The sequence below is a fragment of the Amphiprion ocellaris genome, chromosome 13, assembly GCF_022539595.1.
Source record: "Amphiprion ocellaris isolate individual 3 ecotype Okinawa chromosome 13, ASM2253959v1, whole genome shotgun sequence".
NCBI classification, from domain to species: domain Eukaryota; kingdom Metazoa; phylum Chordata; class Actinopteri; family Pomacentridae; genus Amphiprion; species Amphiprion ocellaris.
Genome location: NC_072778.1, coordinates 1,891,827 through 1,916,877, shown reverse-complemented (window position 1 = coordinate 1,916,877; position 25,051 = coordinate 1,891,827). Strand labels below are relative to the sequence as shown.

Genomic DNA, 25,051 nt, shown 5'->3' with positions numbered 1-25,051 from the left:
CATGTGTGTGAACGCTGATTAGCTCAGTGTGTGTGTGTGTGTGTGTGTGTGTGTGTGTGTGTGTGTGTGTGTGTGTGTGTGTGTGTGTGTGTGTGTGTTACTGTGGGTTCAACACACACTCGGTAATGAACAATGAAAGCTGAGGAGAAGCCAAACACTCCAAATTCTCAGGCGTGAGCTCAGTTCAGCAGGAGAGAAAACACGCCTGATGCCACCTGTTCCCACAGTGAGCCCAGAGACACGCAAAACAACCACACAACGCTGCACAACCACCCCCAAGAGACGACAAATATGTGGAACTAACACAAAGAGACACCAGATGACTGCAGAGAGATGCACAGGGTCTGCAGAGAGACACAAAACAACAACAAAGACACACAGACCCACTACAGCGACCACAAAATGATGTGAAAAAAACAGAGAAATACAACAAATATCCACAGAGACACTAAACAACTGCAAAATGAACACAAACCAACTGTAAAACGACACAAAACAAGCACAAAAATACAAAAAAACATCCACAAAGTGAGACAAAACAACTGCAATGAGACACAAAGCAAGTATAGACACACAAAACAATCACAAACAGGCAAAAAACAACCACAAAAAGACACAAAACAACCACAACGAAACGGCAAAAAAACATAAAAACAAACGAAACAACTTCAAACAGGCAAAAAAAACTACCACAAAGAGGCACAAAATAACCTCACAAGACACAAAATGACCACAGACACACAAACTAACTGCAAAATGATACAAAATGACCAAAAAAAGGCACAAAACAACCCCAAACAGGCAAAAAAACAACCACAAACAACACTAAGCAACTGCAAAAACCCACAAAACAACCACAAAAAGCATTAAATGACCACACACAAAACAATCGCAACAAAGCAACACAAACATACAAAGACACAAAATAATCACAAAGAGACACAAAACAACCACAAAAACACAAAAAACATTGACAAAGCGAGACAAAACCACTAAAAAAAGACACAAAACAACTACAGACACACAAAACAATCACAAACCCGCACTAATCAACCACAAAGAGATACAAAATGACCACAGACACACAAAACAACTACAAAAAAATGCAAAAGAACCACAAACAGTCAAAAATAAGCCACAGAGCAACACAACAGCTGCAACGAGACAAAAAACAACCACAGAAAGACTCACAACAGTCACAAAATAACACCAGAGACAAAAAAAATACATGTTGTTGTGTGTATGTCTGTGTGTGTGCGTGTGCGTGCGTGTGTGTGTGTGTGTGTATGTGTGTTTGTGCGTCTTGTTGAAGCAGCGATACACAACCTGAAACCGTTCTCTGTGTGTGTGTTTGTGTGTCTGCAGGCCGACCAGCAGTACGCCAGCAGTGTAGCAGACAACCTGAAGCGCCTGTAAGTCCAGCTGCATGATGGGATGCTGTTACCACGGCAACAGACACCAGTGTGTGTGTGTGTGTGTGTGTGTGTGTGTGTAGGTGTGTGTGTGTGTGTGTGTGTGTGTGAACAGCTGGAACGCTGATGAAAAATGAATTCATTCTACTTTCCTCTTTCTACATCCGACTTCTCACCGCTGATCATGTGTGGCTGAGGCAGATGTCTGTTTGTTTATCTGTATGTTTGTTTATCTGTATGTTTGTTTATCTGTCTGTTTGTTTGTTTACCTAACTCCGTCTCTGTCTCAGTTTTCCAGCAGAGATCCAGTCGGGCCTGCTGGAGGTCGTCTCTCCGTCCATCCACTTCTACCCCGACTTCTCCAAACTCAGAGAGTCTTTCGGAGACCCGAAGGAGAGAGTGAGGTCAGCTGGTGTTTGTTTGCTTGCTTGTTTGTTTTTATTCTGTGTGTGTGTGTGTTCAGAAAAGGAAACTCCACCTCTGTGCCAGACTTCATTCAAAATATTCACAATTTTAGATTTGACTTCACTCAGTCCTTGTGTAGCTGCACTGATGTCTATGGAACTAGACTTTAATTAAAATATTCAAAAATTCTACCAAGACCTCTTTGTGGTCATTTTGTCATTGTTTTATGGTTGTTTTTTGGTCGTTTTGAGACTTTTTGAGGTCATTTTGTGGTTGTTTTATGGTTGTTTTTGGCTGTTTTAAGTCTTTTTGAAGTCATTTTGTGGTTGTTTTTGTGGTTGTTTTAAGTCTTTTTGAAGTCATTTTGTGGTTGTTTTTGTGGTTGTTTTGAGTCTGTGATCATTTTGTGGGTTTTTTGCTTGTCTTGTCATCGTTTTATTCACAAAGTGAAACAAAGAGAGACATTACAACTGCAAAGAAACACAAAATAACTGTAAAGACACAAAAAAACAACAAGAGTTCACTTGAAACATTCACAGTTTACATCAAACTGAACAGTCTTTGTGTGGCTGCACAGACATCTGTAGTATAGTACAGAGTGTGTGTGTTGATTTATCAGCAGTAAGTGTGTGTTTGTCATCAGAGTAAGTTGGTGACTGATGGTGTGTATTCCTCTGTGTTTATCTGTCACTGTGTGTGTGTGTGTGTGTGTGTGTGTGTGTGTGTTGTACAGCTCCCCAGGTGTCTGTCAGACTGTCATGGCTAATTCATGATTCTCTGGATCACACTCTGAGAGCTGCTGACACTCACACACACCTACACACACACACACACACACACACACACACACACGCACACACACACACACACACCTACACACACACACACACACACACACACACACACACACACACACACACACACACACACGCACACACACACACACACCTACACACACACACACACACCTACACACACACACACACACACCTACACACACACACACACACACACACACACACACACGTGGCGACGCGCTGACAGGGTCAATATGCAGATTGAGGTGACATCATTTCGGTTAATGAAGTGCAGCTCCGCCTCTTTGGCCGTGTTCCCGTGGTAACGGAGGAGACGGGAGGCAGCAGTGATGGATGAAGAAGGATAAACTTTATTAGCATTAACAGGATGTGTGGCTGCAGCTTCAGTTAGCATCAGGATGAGGAAAGATGTGACCTCAGACTGGCTGGATCTTTGTTCACATTGTCCACAGGTGTCCTCAGATTTGACACTTTCATCCTCTATAGCACCAGACTTCATTCAAAACCCTCCTAGACTTGACTCACAAAACAACCACAAAGAGACAAAATGACCACAAAGACACAAAACAACCACAAAGAGACACAAAACGATGACGTAGAGACACAAAACAACTACAGAGACACAAAATAGGCACAAAGATACACAAAACAACCACAAAGAGACACAAAACAACCAGTGGCACAAAAAAACTGCCAAGAGACACAAAAGAACCACAAAAAAAACCCCAAAAGAACAACAAAGACATGCAAAATGATCACAGACAACCTTTTTGGTAGTTTTGTTTCTATTTATGATTGTTTTGTTTCTTTTGTGGTTGTTTTCCAGTTGATTTCCTAGTTTTGTGGCTGTTCTGTTGAGTCTTTTTGGGCCTGGTTTTATCAGTATTCTCATATATTATCTGTTGCTTTAGCAGAAGGTTTGATTCAGTAAAACCTTGTAGAAATCCTGAACATATAACTGATTTTTAAACTTGTTACTGTAAATACAGTGAATATGCAACACTGTGAAGAACAAATGTCATTATGGAGCGTAGAAATGCTAACTAGGACTCATTAAAAGTGTGTAATTTTGACTTAAGCTGTAGATTTTTTCTTCAGCGTTTCCGTTCTCTTGGTTCTAGCCACAGACTCAGTGACGTGACTGTTGGCGACTTTAAATCTGAGGGGTTTTTGGGGTGAATGATGCCTTTTCTACTTTGGCTAATGAAGTTGTGGGCGGCGTGGAGAGAGCGTGACTTTAACAGGCCTCTGTGATAATTGTCGGTCACGCTGCCTCTGTTTTGGTGCCGGAGGAAGGTCTCAGCTTGCTCTGAAAACACTGCTTCTTGTTGTGTTTCGGGAGGAGAACCGGCTGACTCTCTCTGCCACCGCCTCCTTAAATCGTCCTGCCGAACGCCGCCAGCGAGAGAAGGAGCACGAGACAGGGCTGCTTCTGTGTTAACTTTACGGGTTTCCTATAAAAACCTCTTTTCCCAGGATTGTTCTCAGACCTCGGCGGCCTTGTAAAAAGACTATTGACTCCCCGTAGTAAAAAACAGTCTTTAAACGTGGTGAAGTGCAGCGTGAGGAGATGAGCTGCTGGAGGAGGAGGAGGTTTATTTACGGCATAATAAAGTGAAGGAGGCGACGGTGGAGGAGTGAGACCTCATGTGTTCATCACATGCTACATAAACCCCCTTTTTGTCTGCTTTAACCCTCAAATGCACGAGTGGCTTTTACTGCCGACACCAATGCTAACATCGTATTACTGGAACTGATTTCTGTTGTTTCTGCAGAGTAGTAATCATTTATAGGCTTTATTTCTTGGGTTTATTTCGTGTTTCTACCGTCGGCTGCTTTAACTTCTCACAGAATCGCATCAACCAAACACAAACCAGTCAGGCAGGAATCACAGCTGCAGCTGAGACTCAAAATGACCACGAAATGACCACAGACACACAAAACTACTGCAAAGAGACTCAAAACGACCAAAAGACAACCACAAAATGACTATAAAGAGACAGAAAACAAACAGAGACACAAAATGACCACAGACACAAAAAACAACTGCAAAATGACCATAAAACAACCACAATATGACCTCAAAGAGACTCAAAACGACCACAGACACAAAACAACCACACAATGACCTCAAAAAGACTCAAAATGACCAAAGAAACAACCATAAAACAGCCACAAAATGACCACTTTCATGTTTCCCCCCAGTTCTTTCATAGATTTATTAAAGGTCTTCTGGAAATATGACTGTTGGATTATAAATATACAAATATCACCTTGAGTGATCAGTTTTGTTGATGTAGAAAGTTGTGTTAGTTACATTTTCTTAGTCTCGTGGCCTCTTAAGGTCCCATCAGTCGACTACAGCTGCTGACTCCTGTTTTACAGTTTCAGCTAGCATTGACTGTCCTGTGGTTTTACAGAGAGGACTGGGTTTAGAGATGAACGTGGTTCTACAGACGGGTGGAAGCTGTGATGCTTGCTTTCAGTTTTCAGTTGAAGAAGCTGCAGCAGGAAGCCGATAAGTGGAAGAAAACAGTGTAAACATGGAGCTGTGTTTGCTGTTTGTCTGCACACACACTGATCCCTGACTGCTGTTTCTGGGAGAGACTGAAATTCATGGAGCTTTTTCCATCAGGCAGCTGCAGGTCTGAACGGAGGCCTGCTGCGTTAACACTGCTGCTATCTGAGCGCGCTCAGTCCTCACACCTGGACACAACTCTGCTCCTTCTAAAGCCAGCAGCACCCAAGTCTGTTGGTTTCGCATCTCTGAGTTCGTTTGGAGTCTGATTTGGCTGTTCAGCATCAGTTTGTGGAAATTTTGCATCACATTTTGGTTGTTGTGCATCCCTTTTTAGTTGTTTTACATCTCATTTTGGTCATTTTGTGGGTCTTTATGGTAATTTCATGTCTCATTTTGTTTGTTTTGCATCCAGTTTGTTTATTCTGCATCAGTTTCTGGACATTTTGTGTCCCATTTTTGGTATCGTCTGTCATTTTGTAGTTGTTTTTTCTCATTTTGGTCATTTTACATGTTATTTGATTGTTTGGATCATCGTGTGATTTTTGCATCTTATTTTGGTTAGTTTTTGTTTATTTGTGATTGTTTAGCAGCAGTTTTTTGTTGTTTTTGCTTCACGTTTGGGTTGTTTTGTGACCTCTGAGTGTGCTCTGTGGGATTGTTGTACTGATTTCCGCGCTGGTTCGATGAGTTTATGTCTGCTGTTACTGGTTTCATTGGGAGGATGAGCAGTAAATGTCTGACGCTGTGTTTCCTCGTCTTCCTCAGGTGGAGGACGAAGCAGAACCTGGACTACTGTTTCCTGATGATGTACGCTCAGACGAAGGGAACCTACTACGTCCAGGTAACTTCTGCAGTTGTTTTACGTCTCATTTAAGTCATTCTGTCTCATTTTGGTCATTTTAAATCAAATTTTCTACATTTTATTTCTCTTTGTAGTCATTGTACATTCATCATCTATGGCTGCTTTGTCTTTAATATTTTATGTGTTGCACCCATTTTAGTAAATATTTCTCTTTCTGTTGGTTTTGCAGTTAGTTTTGGCCATTTTGTGTCTCTTTCTTGACATTTTAGAGCATATTTGGGTTGGTTTATGTCACATTTTGGTGGTGCTGCATTTATCTGTGGCTGTTTTGCGTAACTTTGTCACTTTGTGTCTCATTTTCTGTCACTTTGTTGTTGTTTTATATCATATTTTTTGTCGTTTTGTGTTATTTTAGTTATTTTAGGTCATGTTTTTGTCAATTTGTGTCTCCTTGTTGATGTTCTGCATCATATTTTTGGTCATTTTGTGCCATTCTGGTCATTTTGCATCTTTTGTTGGCTGTTTTACCCAACTTTGTCTCTTTGTGCATCATATTTTTGGTTGTTTTGTGTTATTTTGGTTATTGTAGATCATATTTTTGTGAGTTTGTGCCTCTTTGTTGTCATTTTGCATCATATTTTTGGTCGTTTTGTGCCATTCTGGTCATTTTGCATCTTTTGTTGTCAGTTTTGCATAACTTCGTCACTTTTTGTCATTATTTTGTGCCTCTTTGTTGTCATTTTACATCATATTTTGGTCGTTTTGTGTTATTTTAGTTATTTTAGGTCATATTTTTGGCAGTTTGTGTCTCCTTGTTGTTTTGTATCAGGTCATTTTGCATTTTTTGTTGGCTGTTTTGCATAACTTTGTCTCTTTGTGTCGTATTTTGTGTCAGTTTGTTGTTATTTTCGCATCACATTTTTGGTCGTTTTGTGCCATTTTCGTCATTTTGCATCTTTTGTTGGCTGTTTTGCGTCACTTTGTCACTCTGTGTCTTATTTTGTGCCTCTTTGTTGTTATTTTGCATCATATTTTGGTTGTTTTGTGTTATTTTTGGTCATATTTTTGTCAGTTTGTGTCACTTTGTTGTTGTCTTGCATCATTTTTTTTGTCATTTTGTGTTATTTTTTGTTATCTCGGGTCATGTTTTTGTCAATTTGTGTCTCTTTGTGGTCGTTTCACAGCATTTTTTGAATATTGTGTGTCTCATTTTGCTCATTTTGCGTCACTGTGGTTGTGTAGCACCTTTGGTGTCTCATTTTGACGGTATAATTTAGGAGGAGGACCAGGCTTCCCTTTAACGTACCTGTTTACATACAGGTGTGTAACGTGTGTGTTTCTGTTCATGTTGTGTCTCATAAACATCTCATGAAGCTGCAGTTGTGAGTTTAAAGCCTGAACACTAATAAACTGAACACAGACTGATTCTCTCTGAGTCTAATAAAGCACGGCGGCCATTAAAGGGGAGCATCTGTGATGTAATCCTGCTGCTGCTGATGAAACTGTTGCATTGTGGGTAGACTGACAGCGGCGCTAATGGAGATGACTCTGTGGCTTCATCACACAGTCTTTGTTCCCGTTTTAGATTAAAGGAAGAAGAAGAAACCGAGTCTCAGCTCCTCGTCGTCCTCCGACACTCAGGAAACTCCTTTTAACCTGAACACACAAACACACACCCAGCAGACCACAATCACTGCAGAAATAACACAAAGAGACACAACATGACCACAAACACACACACACGGCACTAACAGACACTAAATGGTGCAAGGATAAACCAGGACAAGATGCAAAATAACCACAAAGAAACACAAAAATTAAAAAAGATGCAGAATGAGCATAAAGATTTTCAAAAAGCACTAAAGATACAAAAAAGACACACAGAAAACAAAAAGATGCACATTGTGTGCGAAACAATAAAAAATGAGCACAGAAACTCACAACACAAACAACTAGATGCAAAATTAGCATGAAAAGGCCAAAAACAAGAACAAAAAAAAGTTGCAACATGAGCACAAAATGACTCAAAACTGACAAAAATGTGCAAAATGAACACAAAAAGATGCATGATGAGCATGAAGATTTTCAAAATAAACACTAAAGATGCAAAATGAGCACAAGGAAACACACAAAAAGACAGAAAGATGCACAGTGTATAAAAAATGATGCAAAATGAAGTTAAGAGACTCAAAACTGTCAATAAGATGCAAATGACCTGTTGAGGACAGGGACTAGGACACTAATGACCTGTTGAGGACAGGGACTAGGACACTAATGACCTGTTGAGGACAAGGACTAGGACACTAATGACCTGTTGAGGACTGGGACTAGGACACTAATGACCTGTTGAGGACAAGGACTAGGACACTAATGACCTGTTGAGGACAGGGACTAGGACACTAATGACCTGTTGAGGACAGGGACTAGGACACTAATGACCTGTTGAGGACTGGGACTAGGACAGTAATGACCTGTTGAGGACTGGGACTAGGACACTAATGACCTGTTGAGGACTGGGACTAGGACAGTAATGACCTGTTGAGGACAGGGACTAGGACACTAATGACCTGTTGAGGACAGGGACTAGGACACTAATGACCTGTTGAGGACTGGGACTAGGACACTAATGACCTGTTGAGGACAGGGACTAGGACACTAATGACCTGTTGAGGACAGGGACTAGGACACTAATGACCTGTTGAGGACAGGGAGTAGGACAGTAATGACCTGTTGAGGACTGGGACTAGGACACTAATGACCTGTTGAGGACTGGGACTAGGACACTAATGACCTGTTGAGGACTGGGACTAGGACACTAATGACCTGTTGAGGACAGGGACTAGGACACTAATGACCTGTTGAGGACAGGGACTAGGACACTAATGACCTGTTGAGGACAGGGACTAGGACACTAATGACCTGTTGAGGACTGGGACTAGGACAGTAATGACCTGTTGAGGACTGGGACTAGGACACTAATGACCTGTTGAGGACTGGGACTAGGACACTAATGACCTGTTGAGGACAGGGACTAGGACACTAATGACCTGTTGAGGACTGGGACTAGGACACTAATGACCTGTTGAGGACTGGGACTAGGACACTAATGACCTGTTGAGGACTGGGACTAGGACAGTAATGACCTGTTGAGGACTGGGACTAGGACAGTAATGACCTGTTGAGGACTGGGACTAGGACAGTAATGACCTGTTGAGGACAGGGACTAGGACACTAATGACCTGTTGAGGACAGGGACTAGGACACTAATGACCTGTTGAGGACAAGGACTAGGACACTAATGACCTGTTGAGGACTGGGACTAGGACAGTAATGACCTGTTGAGGACTGGGACTAGGACAGTAATGACCTGTTGAGGACTGGGCCTAGGACAGTAATGACCTGTTGAGGACTGGGACTAGGACAGTAATGACCTGTTGAGGACTGGGACTAGGACAGTAATGACCTGTTGAGGACTGGGACTAGGACACTAATGACCTGTTGAGGACAGGGACTAGGACACTAATGACCTGTTGAGGACTGGGACTAGGACAGTAATGACCTGTTGAGGACTGGGACTAGGACAGTAATGACCTGTTGAGGACTGGGACTAGGACAGTAATGACCTGTTGAGGACTGGGACTAGGACAGTAATGACCTGTTGAGGACAGGGACTAGGACACTAATGACCTGTTGAGGACAGGGACTAGGACACTAATGACCTGTTGAGGACAAGGACTAGGACACTAATGACCTGTTGAGGACTGGGACTAGGACAGTAATGACCTGTTGAGGACTGGGACTAGGACAGTAATGACCTATTGAGGACTGGGCCTAGGACACTAATGACCTGTTGAGGACTGGGACTAGGACAGTAATGACCTGTTGAGGACTGGGACTAGGACAGTAATGACCTGTTGAGGACTGGGACTAGGACACTAATGACCTGTTGAGGACAGGGACTAGGACACTAATGACCTGTTGAGGACAGGGACTAGGACACTAATGACCTGTTGAGGACAAGGACTAGGACACTAATGACCTGTTGAGGACTGGGACTAGGACAGTAATGACCTGTTGAGGACTGGGACTAGGACAGTAATGACCTGTTGAGGACTGGGCCTAGGACACTAATGACCTGTTGAGGACTGGGACTAGGACAGTAATGACCTGTTGAGGACTGGGACTAGGACAGTAATGACCTGTTGAGGACTGGGACTAGGACACTAATGACCTGTTGAGGACAGGGACTAGGACACTAATGACCTGTTGAGGACTGGGACTAGGACACTAATGACCTGTTGAGGACAGGGACTAGGACACTAATGACCTGTTGAGGACAGGGACTAGGACACTAATGACCTGTTGAGGACAGGGACTAGGACACTAATGACCTGTTGAGGACTGGGACTAGGACAGTAATGACCTGTTGAGGACTGGGACTAGGACAGTAATGACCTGTTGAGGACTGGGCCTAGGACACTAATGACCTGTTGAGGACAGGGACTAGGACACTAATGACCTGTTGAGGACTGGGACTAGGACAGTAATGACCTGTTGAGGACTGGGACTAGGACAGTAATGACCTGTTGAGGACTGGGACTAGGACACTAATGACCTGTTGAGGACAAGGACTAGGACACTAATGACCTGTTGAGGACAAGGACTAGGACACTAATGACCTGTTGAGGACAGGGACTAGGACACTAATGACCTGTTGAGGACAGGGACTAGGACAGTAATGACCTGTTGAGGACAGGGACTAGGACACTAATGACCTGTTGAGGACAAGGACTAGGACAGTAATGACCTGTTGAGGACTGGGACTAGGACAGTAATGACCTGTTGAGGACTGGGACTAGGACACTAATGACCTGTTGAGGACAGGGACTAGGACACTAATGACCTGTTGAGGACTGGGACTAGGACAGTAATGACCTGTTGAGGACTGGGACTAGGACAGTAATGACCTGTTGAGGACTGGGACTAGGACAGTAATGACCTGTTGAGGACTGGGACTAGGACAGTAATGACCTGTTGAGGACTGGGACTAGGACACTAATGACCTGTTGAGGACAGGGACTAGGACACTAATGACCTGTTGAGGACAGGGACTAGGACACTAATGACCTGTTGAGGACAAGGACTAGGACACTAATGACCTGTTGAGGACTGGGACTAGGACAGTAATGACCTGTTGAGGACTGGGACTAGGACAGTAATGACCTGTTGAGGACTGGGCCTAGGACACTAATGACCTGTTGAGGACTGGGACTAGGACAGTAATGACCTGTTGAGGACTGGGACTAGGACAGTAATGACCTGTTGAGGACTGGGACTAGGACAGTAATGACCTGTTGAGGACAGGGACTAGGACACTAATGACCTGTTGAGGACAGGGACTAGGACACTAATGACCTGTTGAGGACAAGGACTAGGACACTAATGACCTGTTGAGGACTGGGACTAGGACAGTAATGACCTGTTGAGGACTGGGACTAGGACAGTAATGACCTGTTGAGGACTGGGCCTAGGACACTAATGACCTGTTGAGGACTGGGACTAGGACAGTAATGACCTGTTGAGGACTGGGACTAGGACAGTAATGACCTGTTGAGGACTGGGACTAGGACACTAATGACCTGTTGAGGACAGGGACTAGGACACTAATGACCTGTTGAGGACTGGGACTAGGACACTAATGACCTGTTGAGGACAGGGACTAGGACACTAATGACCTGTTGAGGACAGGGACTAGGACACTAATGACCTGTTGAGGACTGGGACTAGGACAGTAATGACCTGTTGAGGACTGGGACTAGGACAGTAATGACCTGTTGAGGACTGGGCCTAGGACACTAATGACCTGTTGAGGACAGGGACTAGGACACTAATGACCTGTTGAGGACTGGGACTAGGACAGTAATGACCTGTTGAGGACTGGGACTAGGACAGTAATGACCTGTTGAGGACTGGGACTAGGACACTAATGACCTGTTGAGGACAAGGACTAGGACACTAATGACCTGTTGAGGACAAGGACTAGGACACTAATGACCTGTTGAGGACAGGGACTAGGACACTAATGACCTGTTGAGGACAGGGACTAGGACAGTAATGACCTGTTGAGGACTGGGACTAGGACACTAATGACCTGTTGAGGACAGGGACTAGGACACTAATGACCTGTTGAGGACAAGGACTAGGACAGTAATGACCTTTTGAGGACTGGGACTAGGACAGTAATGACCTGTTGAGGACTGGGACTAGGACACTAATGACCTGTTGAGGACAGGGACTAGGACACTAATGACCTGTTGAGGACTGGGACTAGGACACTAATGACCTGTTGAGGACAAGGACTAGGACAGTAATGACCTGTTGAGGACTGGGACTAGGACAGTAATGACCTGTTGAGGACTGGGACTAGGACAGTAATGACCTGTTGAGGACTGGGACTAGGACACTAATGACCTGTTGAGGACAGGGACTAGGACACTAATGACCTGTTGAGGACAGGGACTAGGACACTAATGACCCGTTGAGGACTGGGACTAGGACAGTAATGACCCGTTGAGGACAGGGACTAGGACAGTAATGACCTGTTGAGGACTGGGACTAGGACACTAATGACCTGTTGTCTCCTACAGCTAGAGGACGACATCGTGGCTCGGCCCAACTACTTCACTACCATGAAGAACTTCGCCCTGCAGCAGCCGTCTGAGGAGTGGATGATCCTGGAGTTCTCTCAGCTCGGCTTCATTGGTGAGTCGCTGCTAGCAGTTAGCAGTTAGCATCACTAGCAGTTAGCATCGCTAGCATTTAGCATCTCAGTGTTTCGTCTTTACAAACCCAGAGCTGAGGAATTCATTTTTGGTGTGTTTGATGAAGTTTGAGTCATTTAGGGTCATTTCTGAGTCATTTTATTCGAGCTTTGAGTCTTTCTGGACAATTTTGAGTCATGTTGGATTCAGTTTTAGATATTTTGGGCAAATTTTGAGTAATTTTCTGCTAATTTGTTGTTGTTTAGGCTACATTGTGGGTCATTTAGGGTCATTTATTAATCATTTTAGACAATCGATGTCTTTACAAACCCAGAGCTGAGGTAGAACAGGGAGCATTGTTTTGTTGTGGAGGTGAAGAACCAGCGAGGCGACGGATTTCCAGCTTCATCAGAATTAAACCTGCAGGTTAACTGAAGCATCAGCCTCTGTCTGATCGGTTCTGTAATTATTCTGTCGAGGCTAATCAGTGGGTCTTACTGGATCTGATGAAGGAAACATTAAGGGAGGCAGGAACCGTGGAGCTCAGAGGTCCATGAACTCAGTCCTCCCACCCGACCCGATCAGAACCAGCTGGTATTTTATTTACAGTAACGTTAACGTATTTACTGAAGCCGTGCAAAGTTTCACCATCATACTATGAATATTTCAGAGTTACAGGTCAATGAAGTTCTCTTTGTAGTCGTTTATGTCTGTCCTGGCCAGGAATACCACAGTCAATGTATCGTCCTGACAGTGAACTATGGAGGCTTCTTGTGTCTCTTTGTGGTTGTTTTGTGTCTCTGTAGTTGTTTTGTGTCTCTTTGTAATTGTTTTGTACATCTGTGATGTTATTGTTTGTCATTTTGTATCTTTTTGCAGTCATTTTATTTATATTTGCGTGCATTTTATCTTTCTTTATGGCCGTTTTGTGTCTCCTGGGGCTTGTTTTGTGTTTCTTTTTAGTTGTTTCATGTCCTTTAGTGGTTATGTTTTTTTTCTTTATGGATGTTTTTTTGTGTCTTTGAGGTCATTTTGTGTTCCTTTGTCGTCATTTTGTGTCTCTTTGTGGCATGTTGTGACTCTATAAGTATTTTGTGCATCTTTTTTGCCATTTACAGTGAAACTAGAATAAGTGACAACTCTTAAAAGTGTTAAAGTTTCCTGAATGAAGCTGTGCAGAAATGTGTAATTAGTGAGTAGTTTTGGTGTGTTTGTGTTGCCTCTGCTCGAAGCCTCCTCCGTCTGTAGCAGTTAAACATTTTAAGCGTGGATTATTGATCACGCAGCGGGACAACGATCAATTGTGTTGTTCCTGCGAGGCTGAGAGAATCCAGATGGATGGTTTTCATGTGTTTAACCGCAGCCTCAGATGTGAGTCTGATGATGAAACTGTTGCATTGTGGGTCGGCTGACAGTGAAGTTAATGCAGGAGTGTGTGTCGCATCACCGTCAGCACACACTCTTTGTTCTGTTAGAGTCTGACAGCAGACGGTGAAGCGAGATCGTCCAATTAATTAATTGCATTAATATGACTGATATTAGACCAGAACTTTGTTATTGAATATAGATTATAGATTAAAACCAGAAACACAATCAGCTCAGTCAGTTCTTACGTCTTTCTGTGGTCATTTGTGGTTGTTTTGTGTCTCTGTGATAATTTTGTGTCTCTGTGGTTGTTTTGTGTCTCTTTGTAGTTGTTTTGTGTCTCTGTGTCTTTTTGAGGCTATTTTGTGTCTCTTTGAGGCTGTTGTGTGTCTCTTTGTGTCAGTTAGACTAATTTTGAGTCATTATTGACATTTATTGTCATTTAGGACACATTGTGAGTCATTTAGGGACATTTATTCATCATTTTAGACAATTTAGTCATGTTGGAATAGATAGATAGACAGACAGACAGATAGATAGACAGATAGACAGATAGATAGACAGATAGACAGATAGATAGACAGATAGACAGATAGATAGACAGATAGATAGATAGATAGACAGATAGATAGACAGATAGATAGACAGATAGATAGACAGACAGACAGATAGATAGATAGATAGACAGATAGATAGACAGATAGATAGACAGACAGACAGATAGATAGATAGATAGACAGATAGATAGACAGATAGATAGATAGATAGACAGATAGATAGACAGACAGATAGACAGACGGACAGACAGACAGACAGACAGACAGATAGACAGACAGACAGATAGATACTTTATTGGGGAAACTCAGGTTTCTGGATGAAATTTCGACCATCCTGAGTCCCGCTGGAGGACTTCCTCCTCTGCTGTGGTTGTTTCTGTCGTCTCGGCTCTTGGTCTGGTTAGAAACAGGATCTGAAGCGGAGACGGAGGTGAATACAGATGCAGCAGAACCTCGTCTCTGAGCTGGATGATGCTGATTTCACACCTGGATGTTTGTGCTTCGTTCTTCCTCCCCGACCTGCAGCCGCTATAATAAATCCATGAGCTGACTCGCTGCATTAAGTCAGATGGAGGCCGGAGCTGCAGGCTGCTCTCTAATTCAGCTGCTGCTAAGTTTAGCTGCAGTCCGGCTGCTCGGGGTCTGCAGGGTTTTACTGCGACGCCCTCCGGAGGCCGAAACGTCCGAACGCATCAGGAGCTCCTGGTTCCTCCTGCTTCAGTCTGCTGACCTATAATCCACCGAGAAGCTTCCCGAGAATCAGACGAACCGAGCAGCTATTATATATTATAAACATGAGGCCGGTCCAATCAGCAGCACTAAATATCTGAAACTACGATTCCCAGCATGCAGTGCAGCAACAAACACCTGAAGCTTCCAGTAAAAACAGCTTCAGTCTGAAGGATGTTTGGGAAAATAAAATGTTCTCAGTCATTTCAAATTTAAAGACAAGATTTATAGACAAATTTTAATTAATTGTGGACATTCAAGACACATTTTGACTCCTTTAGGACACATTTTGAGTAATTCTAGACATTATTTTGTCCTTTAAGATTAATTTTGAGTCATTTTAGACAATTTTTCTGTTGTTTTGAGTCATTTTTTTTATCATTTAGACAAATTTTGAGTGAATTTGGAATAATTTTATACATTTTTGTTGTCATTTTGGACAGGATTTGAGTCATTCCTGATACATTGTGAATCATTTAGGACAAATTTTTAGTAATTCCAGGCATTATTTTGTCATTTAAGATGAATTTTGAGTAATTTTAGACCAGTTTTGAATTATTTTGAGCCGTTATTTTTGTCATTTAGAAAAATTTCGAGACATTTTTGTAAATTTTTTTTGTCATTTTGGACAGGATTTGACTCATTCAGGAAACATTTTGACTAATTCAAGACATTATTTTTGTCTTTCTGGAAGAATCTGAATTGTTTTAGTTATTTTTTTTTAGTAATTTTGAGCAATTTTTTGTCTTTTAGACAAATTTTGAATAATTTTGGAAATGATTTTGTCCCTTTAGAGGAATTTGGAGTATTTTAGACCATATTTGATTTGTTTTGAGTCATTGTTTTGCCATTTAGACTAATTTTAAGTCATTTTGGACAGGATTTGAGTCATTCAAGATACATTTCGAATAATTTAGGACACATTTAGAAGGAATTTTGAGTCATTTTAGTTCATTTTTGAGTTGTTTTGAGTCGTTTTCTGTCACTTGGACGGGTATAGAGTCATTCAGGACAGCACTGAGGCCCAGACATTCACAGATATCTTGTTTTTAAACCCTTAAACATCCTCCGGTGTCCGTCCCAGATTCCAGGCTGTCTCTGATTGGTCACAGCTGCTCGGGGATTTGAACCAGCAGCCTTTCACTAATTAGCGTGTCTGCTGCTGAAGAGTTCACGGCTGAATAACCTGAACCCTCCGTCTGTGGCTGCAGGGAAGATGTTCAAGTCCGTGGACCTGTCGCTCATCGTGGAGTTCATGCTGATGTTCTACAAAGACAAACCCATCGACTGGCTGCTCGACCACATCATGTGGGTCAAAGTGTGCAACCCGGAGAAGGACGCGGTGAGTTCCACCCTGAATAACGTCTTTAACTCACCCATCTAATGTCTGAATGTTACTTTAAATAAGTCACATTAGTGCAATACAACACAATAGCTGGAAGACAAACCTGAGTCAAAGGAGGAAATGAGATAATAAGAAGGAAAAAGTTGGAATCTTGGTCAAATGAGAAGAAGTTGATCTGCAGCAGAATTATTCAATATAAGAATCTAAAGTTCCACCTGAACCTCCTCAGAACATCTGGTTCTCCATCTCCAGTAACTTTATCAATGATCAGAGTTCTACCTTCAGGCTGGGAATATTTTCCTTGAAGTCCATGGAGGTGGGCCTCAAAACAACAGAAAGGAGGCAAAAAAAGAGACACAGTGTGACAAAAACTACACAAAAATGAGGAACAAATTGACAAAAGCAAAACACAAAATGACAAAAAATACAACACAAATGAGATGAAAAAAAGACACAAAATGACAAAAATTAGACATAAATGGACAAAAACCTGACCAAAAATGCCAAAAATCTAACACAAAATGACACAAAAATGGTCTACAATGGCTTAAAATTTGTCTAAAATGACAAAAAAATTGTCCAAAATTTTTCAATATTGGTCAAAAATGGCTCAAAATGACAAAATATGTCTAAAATTACACAAAATTATTAAAATTTGCCCAAAAATGACAAAAACCTTGCAAAATGACTCATTATTTCCCCCAAATACTTTTATTTATATATATATATATATATATATATATATATATATATATATATATATATATATATATACATATATATATATATATATATATATATATTCACAGTGAAAACGTCCACATTTTTAACATTTTTGGAACATTTTTGAACATTTTTTGGTGTAAAAAAAGAAATCTTTAAAAAATTCTTTAAGGACATTCAGAAAAAAATTAACCAAAATCCAGCGAATTTCCCTGGATTTTGGTTGATTTTTATGTGAATGTTCTTAAAGAAAATATCAGAAGTTTTACTGATATATATGTAATAACTTTAGATATTTTTTAGGATTTTTTTTGGAAGATGTTTTATCATTTTTTATCATCATTTACAAATTTTACTTTTAAAATTTTTTTTAGTTTTAAATTTTTCTTTCTTGCCAAATTTGGGGGATTTATTGATTTTTTTAAAAATAAAACTTTTAAGGGAAGTTTTTAAGGAATTATTGGAATTTTCTTCCTGAAGGTTTTGCAAATTTTCACAAATTTGGGGAATTTTTTTGCAGAATTTTTGGGTTTTTTTCAGACAAGGAAACAATATTTTTTGGTGTAAATGTGGACAACAGGAGGGTTAAAAGTGATAAATCTGGATCCACCTCTATGGACTTGAAGGAAAATATTCCCAGTATGAAGGTAGAACTCTGATCATTGATAAAGTTACTGGAGATGGAGAACCAGATGTTCTGAGGAGGTTCAGGTGGAGATGAATGACTCCACTTGTGATCAGAACCTTTTCCATCCTGAAGAACGAGGATCCAGATGAAGGACAGTTTCAGGATGATTTAACTCCACAGCTGCTGTCAGAATGTTGAGGGTTGGTTAGGTTCCTGGTTGAGGTCCTTCTTCGCGCTCAGAGCTTCATCCTGGTCGTTTGTAAATCCTTCCTGTCTCCATCAGAAACACTGTGACCGGCAGAAAGCCAACCTGAGGATTCGCTTCAAGCCGTCGCTCTTCCAGCATGTCGGGACTCACTCGTCTCTGGCTGGGAAGATCCAGAAGCTCAAGGTAGGAGGCCACGTTCTGCTGGAGGTCAGGGTTCTCCTGTAGATAGAAAAACACAAGTAGCCTCACTGTAGAGGAACATGTCTCCAGATGTTCTCACTTTGCACATCTTTCTCTTGGTTTAGAGGCTTGCTATGTTGATTTTTGCTCTTTTTTTGTTGATTTTGTGTCTCTTTGTGCAAATTTAGTGTCATTCTGTTGATTTTTACATCTTTCTGTTGGTTTTACATCCTCTTGTGCTCATTTTGCACCTATTTATCGTGACTATGTGTCTCTTTCTGCTCATTTTGCATCCCTTTCTGTTCATTTTATCTTTGCACATCTTTCTGTTAGTTTTATGACTCTGTGTTGAATTTGCATCTTTTTTGTTGATTTTACATCTTTCTGTTGGTTTTACATCCCCTTGTGCTCATTTTGCATCCCTTCTTTGTTGTTTTACATCGACTATATTCCAGTATATTTCAGTGACTTTTTAAGTATATTTCAGTATATTTTTGTGTTTTTAAATATATCTCAGTGTAATCCACTATATTCCACTATATTTCAGTGTTTTTTGGGTATATTTCAGTATATTCCAGTATATTTAAGTGTTTTTTTGGATATATTTCATTATATTGAAGTGATTTTTTTAAGTATATTCCAGTATATTTAAGTGTTTTTTTGGATATATTTCATTATATTGAAGTGATTTTTTTAAGTATATTCCAGTATATTTCTGTGTACTCCAGTCCGTCCTGGTTGTCTCCAGCAGTAAACACTTTCTGTCTCTGGAGGATGGAGATTGAAAACCTCTGCAGTCGGTTTCTCCGGCTGCCAGCAGCTTAAAGCCTCTGATTACTGCGTTAAGAACGATGATATTAGCTGCTGACTGCTGCTGCAATCTGCTCTAATCAATCGGTTATTGATCGGAGCAGCAGACTGAAGCAGCAGGCTTCTAGTGGTAGAAAACCAGAGCAGAGGTTTAGAGTCGAACTGCAGAGAGAAGCAGGATTCATCTGCAGAGAAATCAAAAGTTTGACCTAAAACAACTCACTGGAGGAAGAAAACAAATTAAATACACACCGAGTTCAGTTTATCCAAGTAAAACCAGCGATTAAATGACCATAAATCATTAGATTTCTGTGTTAATTTCCCACAAAATGACTTTGAAATCCCTTAAAACGAGCTCAGAAGTGTTTGAAATCTGTCCAAAAAGACTCAAAATGATAAAAAGTAAATCAAAAATGATCCAAAATTACTTGAAAATGTTCCTAGTCACTTTAAATTTGTTTAAAATGTCTCAGAATTGATGTGAAATGGCTTAAAATTAGTCCAAAAAGACAAAGTCTTCCCCCAAAACTATTGGAAATTTGCCTGAAATTACTTAAATATGTCCATAGAAGCTGACTGGTTGATAAATTTCTGATCAGGTCAGATAGATGTAGATCATAAATGACTGGAAACGTGTTCAAAATGACCAAAAGATTGTCCATAATGACCCCAAATCTGTACAAAATAACAAAAGAAATCTCTAAAATGACTTAAATGTTGTCCAAGATTGGGAAAAATAAAAAATAAAAATCCAAAATGATAGCGATTTGTCCAAAATGACTCAATTTTATTCAAGAATTTGTTCAATCTGACTCTAAATTTGTTTAAAATGAGTAAAAATGCGTCCAAAATAACAAACTAATTGTCCAGAATGATGCTAAATTTGTCCAGAATGACACAAAAATATCTTAAATAACTCAAATATTGTCCAAAATTACAAGAACAAAAAATTCTAAATTATTTTATCCAAATTTATTCAAAATTTCTTTAGAATGATTTGACATGTGTTTAAAATTACAGAAAATTTGTCTGGAATAACAGAAAAATAGTCCACAGTGATGCTAAATTTGCCCCAAATTACTCAATTTTATCCAGAAAGACTCAAAAATGTGTCCAAACTCACTCCAAGATTGACATAAATGAATCATAATTAGTTTAAAATGACTCAAAACGTCCAAAATAACAAAGTAGTTGCCCAGAATGATGCTAGATTTATCCAAAATGACACCAAAATCTCTCAAATTTTGTCCAAATTTACTAAAAAAAAAAAAAATGTCAAAACAACACAATTTTATTCAAACTGACGTCAAAACTGTCATAAATGAATCAAAATGAGTTTAAAATGACTAAAAATGAGTTTAAAAAGACTAGAATTGTTCAGAACAACAAGCTAATTGTCCAGAACGATGCTAAACTGTGTGTCTTTTCTTGTCTTGTGTCTCCGTCCAGGACAAGGACTTCGGGAAGCAGACGCTCCATAAAGGCCACGCCAACCCTCTGGCTGAGGTCACCACCAGCCTGAAGACCTACCAGCACTTCACCCTGGAGAAGGCCTACCTGGGCGAGGACTTCTTCTGGGCCTTCACCCCGGTGGCCGGAGACTTCATCCGGATACGATTCTTCACGCCGGTCCGCATCGAGAGGTCGGTACCGGCAGGAAGTGGCTGGAAACGGGTCATTGATATCGATCAACAAGGACAGGAGATCAGCAGGATGGTCAACATTACTGGAAATTTGTTCAGAATGACACAAAATTAGTTCAAAAATACCCAGAAAGAGTTTGTAACGTAGAAGGTGTTTGGTATCTCATTATCAATATTGATCAATACGTCCAAAATAAATGTCCAAAATTATCCAGAATGACTTAAAACATGTTAAAATGACAAACGTTTGTTCAAAATGATTCAAAATTTCTCTCAAATGACTTAAACCTTGTCTGAAAACACAACAAATTTGCCCCCCAAAAAACTAAATTTGTCCAAAAATGGTCAGAAACTGTTTGTAAAGTAGACGGTTATTGGTGTCTCATTATTGATATCGATCAATTTGTCCAAAATTAGCTGTATTTACCCAAACTATACATCCAGAATTTTTAAAAATGTATCCTAAATCACTCTTAAAATGTTCCAAAACAACTTAAAATGTGTCCAAAATGGCAAACATTTGTCTTAAATGATCCAAAATTCATTCAGTGACCCCAAATGTGTCTTACATCACTTCTAAAACGGCAAAAAATGTGTCCATAGTAAACAAAATTCATCCGAAAACGTTCCCAAACTGTCTAGAGTGTTAAAGGTTACTGGTGTCTAATCAATCAATATTCATCAATACGTCCAAAATACTTTAAATTTGCCCAAACTATGCGTCAATGAGTAAAGATTTGTCCAAAACTACTTAAAATGTGTTTTAAAAGGCAAAAAATTTGCCCAAAATGATTCAAAGTTCATCCAAACTGACTCATTTTGTCTCCAAACTCTCACTAACTTCTTCACGTTAAAAGGGTTTTTCTGTGTCCTTTCGTTTCAGGTTTTTCTTTCGCAGCGGAAACATCGAACATCCGGGAGACAAACTGTTCAACACGTCGGTGGAGGTTCTGCCCTTCGATGTGAGTCTGACTCCAACAGGATCTACTTTCTGTCCGACCTGATCACAGACGGATTCATCCGCCGCTTTCAAAATGTTAAAAATGACTTGAAATGATTCTGAATGAAACTGAAAAATGGGTCAGAATGACTCATAACTCAAAAATCTGTTTATTTTGCATCCAAAATAGTCCAGAAACATTTTTTGAAATGTTAATATGACTTAAAACATGAACGAAAAGACTTAGAAAAAATCCTGAAATAACCAATATTTGTCCAAATTTACTCAGATATCATCCAGAATTATTAAATACAGCATTAACCTGTCAAAAATGAAGACGCTCTGTCTAGAAAGTTGAAATATGATTTAAACCTCCAACATGTGTCCAGAATTACTTGAAATACGCCCAAAATCATTCAGAATTTGTCTGAAATTACTCAGAATTGTTTCAGAATGGCTCAATGTTTCACCGTGATGGCTACAAATTATCCAAAAATGATGTGACATCGATCAAACATGACTCCAAAATATCCAAAATAACTTCAGAATGACTCAGAATTTTAATTATGAATGGCAAAAACCTGTTAGAATAATACAAACCCATCCAGAAAGACTGGACTCTGGTTCAAAATGACAAAAACCAACAAAAAACCCTCAAATGTTGTCCAAAATGATAAAAATTCATACAAAAAAAGGCTCAAATCTTGTCCAAAATGATAGAAACCAAACCAAAAAGGACTTGACTCACCATGTTGGTCCAACGTTTCTACTGCGCTGTCATGTGACCAGCTAGTGACTCGTCCACGAAGCAGTGATTTTCAGATGCGCCGCGTTTCCATGCAGGAAAAACAGATCCTGTGGACACGAACTGAAACTTTCTCTTTTATTACAAAAACAGTTCAGCAAAAAGTATTTCTGAAAGCATTTGAGGCGAGAAATAATCTGCTGAATCTGTCCTCGAAAAAAATCGTTTTATTTAAAGCTGCATGAAGTGTTTGGTCTTCGTTTTTCAAACTGAAGCTTCATGTTTTATTTGTCGTTTCTCAAACTGAAGCTTCAAGTTTTATTTGTCGTTTTTCAAACTGAAGCTTCAGGTTTTATTTGTCGTTTTTTAAACTGAAGCTTCAGGTTTTATTTGTCGTTTTTTAAACTGAAGCTTCAGGTTTTATTTGTCGTTTTTCAAACTGAAGCTTCAGGTTTTATTTGTCGTTTTTCAAACTGAAGCTTCAGGTTTTATTTGTCGTTTTTCAAACTGAAGCTTCAGGTTTTATTTGTTGTTTTTCAAACTGAAGCTTCAGGTTTTATTTGTCGTTTTTCAAACTGAAGCTTCAGGTTTTATTTGTCGTTTTTCAAACTGAAGCTTCAGGTTTTATTTGTTGTTTTTCAAACTGAAGCTTCAGGTTTTATTTGTCGTTTTTCAAACTGAAACTTTAGGTTTTATTTGTTGTTTATTTGCTGAGTCATTCGCTGAGTCACACTGATGGATCTGAGGTTCTGATTAGAGATTAGAGACGTGGATCCTGCTGAGATCCGCCTCAGAACTGGATGAAAGAGACGAGGAATCAGGGATGCAGGAGGCGGTTACCGTGGAAACGGTGACCAGGGGGACGGATTGCTGACAGCACATAAAGCAGCTCCGCTTTTCTGCAGAAATTCTCCTCAAACATCAACAAATCTGGTCAAATGAACAGAATTATTTTAGTTTGTTTGTCTGTAAAGTTGTTAAAGAGGTTTGGTTTGTCTGTAGTGACTTGGAAGAGTTTATATTTTTCCATAGTGGAGAATAACGACAACAGCAGCTGCAAAGAGATGGAAAACTACTACAACAACACACACAACGGTAAAGACACACAGATCGACAATAAAAACACACAAAATTAAAACAAGGACACATATAATGACGCATTGAACAGTTCAGAAACACACAAAACAGCCGCAAAGAGACACAAAACAACCACAAATACACATTAAAGACTTCAAAAACAAACAAATCAACTACAAAAACACACAAAACAGCTGCAAAGAGACATAAAACGACTACACAGATGCACGAAACGGCTCAAAAACACACAAAACAACTACAAGTACACACAAAACTGTTGAAAAACACACAATACAGCCACAAAAGCACACAACACAGCTACAAAAACACACAAAACAGGTGCAAAGATGCATTAAACTGTTAAAAAATACAAAACAACAGTAAGGACACAGAAATCAATTGCAAAAACACACAAAACGGCGACAACAGAAAACTACAACAAAAACTGACAAAATAGCTGGAAAAGCAACAAATAATAGACACAAACCAACATGTGAAACCTGGAAGAAATGTCAGATTTGAGTTTTTCACTGGAAAACAAACAAACTGTGGAAACATTTTATTTTCAGGAAAACTTTGTATTTAAAGTTTTTGATGTTTCATTATCTGATTAATCCAGACCTTAATAAACTAATAATGATAATAATAATAATAATAATAAACTAATAATAATAATAATAAAGAGAAAAATTAAAACATGTCTCATTTTATCTGCTGCTGTTTTTCAGAACATCCAGGCAGAGAAAGAAGCTCTGACAGAAGGACGAGAGAAAACACCCAAATACCACCGGACTGAAGACGGATTCATCAGGATAGGTGACACAACGACACACAGACACACAAAATGAGCACAGAACTGCCACAAAGAGACACTCAACACGTACACAGACACACAAAACTGCCAACAAAAGACACAGAATAAATACAGAGACACAACCTGACCACAAAGAGACACACAACAGGAACAAAAACACACAAAGCTGTTTCAAAGAGTAACAAAACAACCTTAAAACACACTACATAGATGTGTAAAGACACAAAAGGAACACAAAAAGGCTCAAAACACCCCCAGAGACACAACCTGACCACAAAAATACACAAAACAGCCTGAAAAACAAACAAAACCACTACGGAAATTAAAAAGAAACACAAAATTTCAAAAAACAAACACAACATAAACACAAAGAGACACAAAATGACCAAAAGTGTATACAAAGCCACCACAAATAGTCACGCAACAAATACAGAGACACAAACTGACCACAAAAAGACACAAACCAGGAACAAAAGCACACAAAACTGTTTCAAAGAGTAACAAAACAACCAACTAACGAACCAAACGGCTGCAAAAAGACACAAAATGAACACAAACGGACAAAACA

General features: G+C 40.0%; 1 protein-coding gene across 2 annotated transcripts in view; it reads left to right on the top strand.

Annotated features, from left to right (window-relative positions):
- The window catches only part of mgat4b (alpha-1,3-mannosyl-glycoprotein 4-beta-N-acetylglucosaminyltransferase B), a 72,198-nt gene that overhangs the window by 38,930 nt on the left and 8,217 nt on the right, over positions 1-25,051 (top strand). The window contains exons 5-13 of one of the 2 annotated variants that reach the window (XM_055016613.1): positions 1,366-1,412; positions 1,703-1,816; positions 5,922-5,997; positions 12,606-12,720; positions 16,582-16,712; positions 18,350-18,457; positions 20,714-20,907; positions 21,791-21,869; positions 24,398-24,485. In XM_055016613.1, the coding sequence (XP_054872588.1) occupies positions 1,366-1,412; positions 1,703-1,816; positions 5,922-5,997; positions 12,606-12,720; positions 16,582-16,712; positions 18,350-18,457; positions 20,714-20,907; positions 21,791-21,869; positions 24,398-24,485 (952 nt within the window). Of the gene's footprint in view, positions 1-1,365; positions 1,413-1,702; positions 1,817-5,921; positions 5,998-12,605; positions 12,721-16,581; positions 16,713-18,349; positions 18,458-20,713; positions 20,908-21,790; positions 21,870-23,624; positions 24,307-24,397; positions 24,486-25,051 lie in introns of those variants that run through there. The other variant, XM_055016612.1, reaches the window with a different exon arrangement.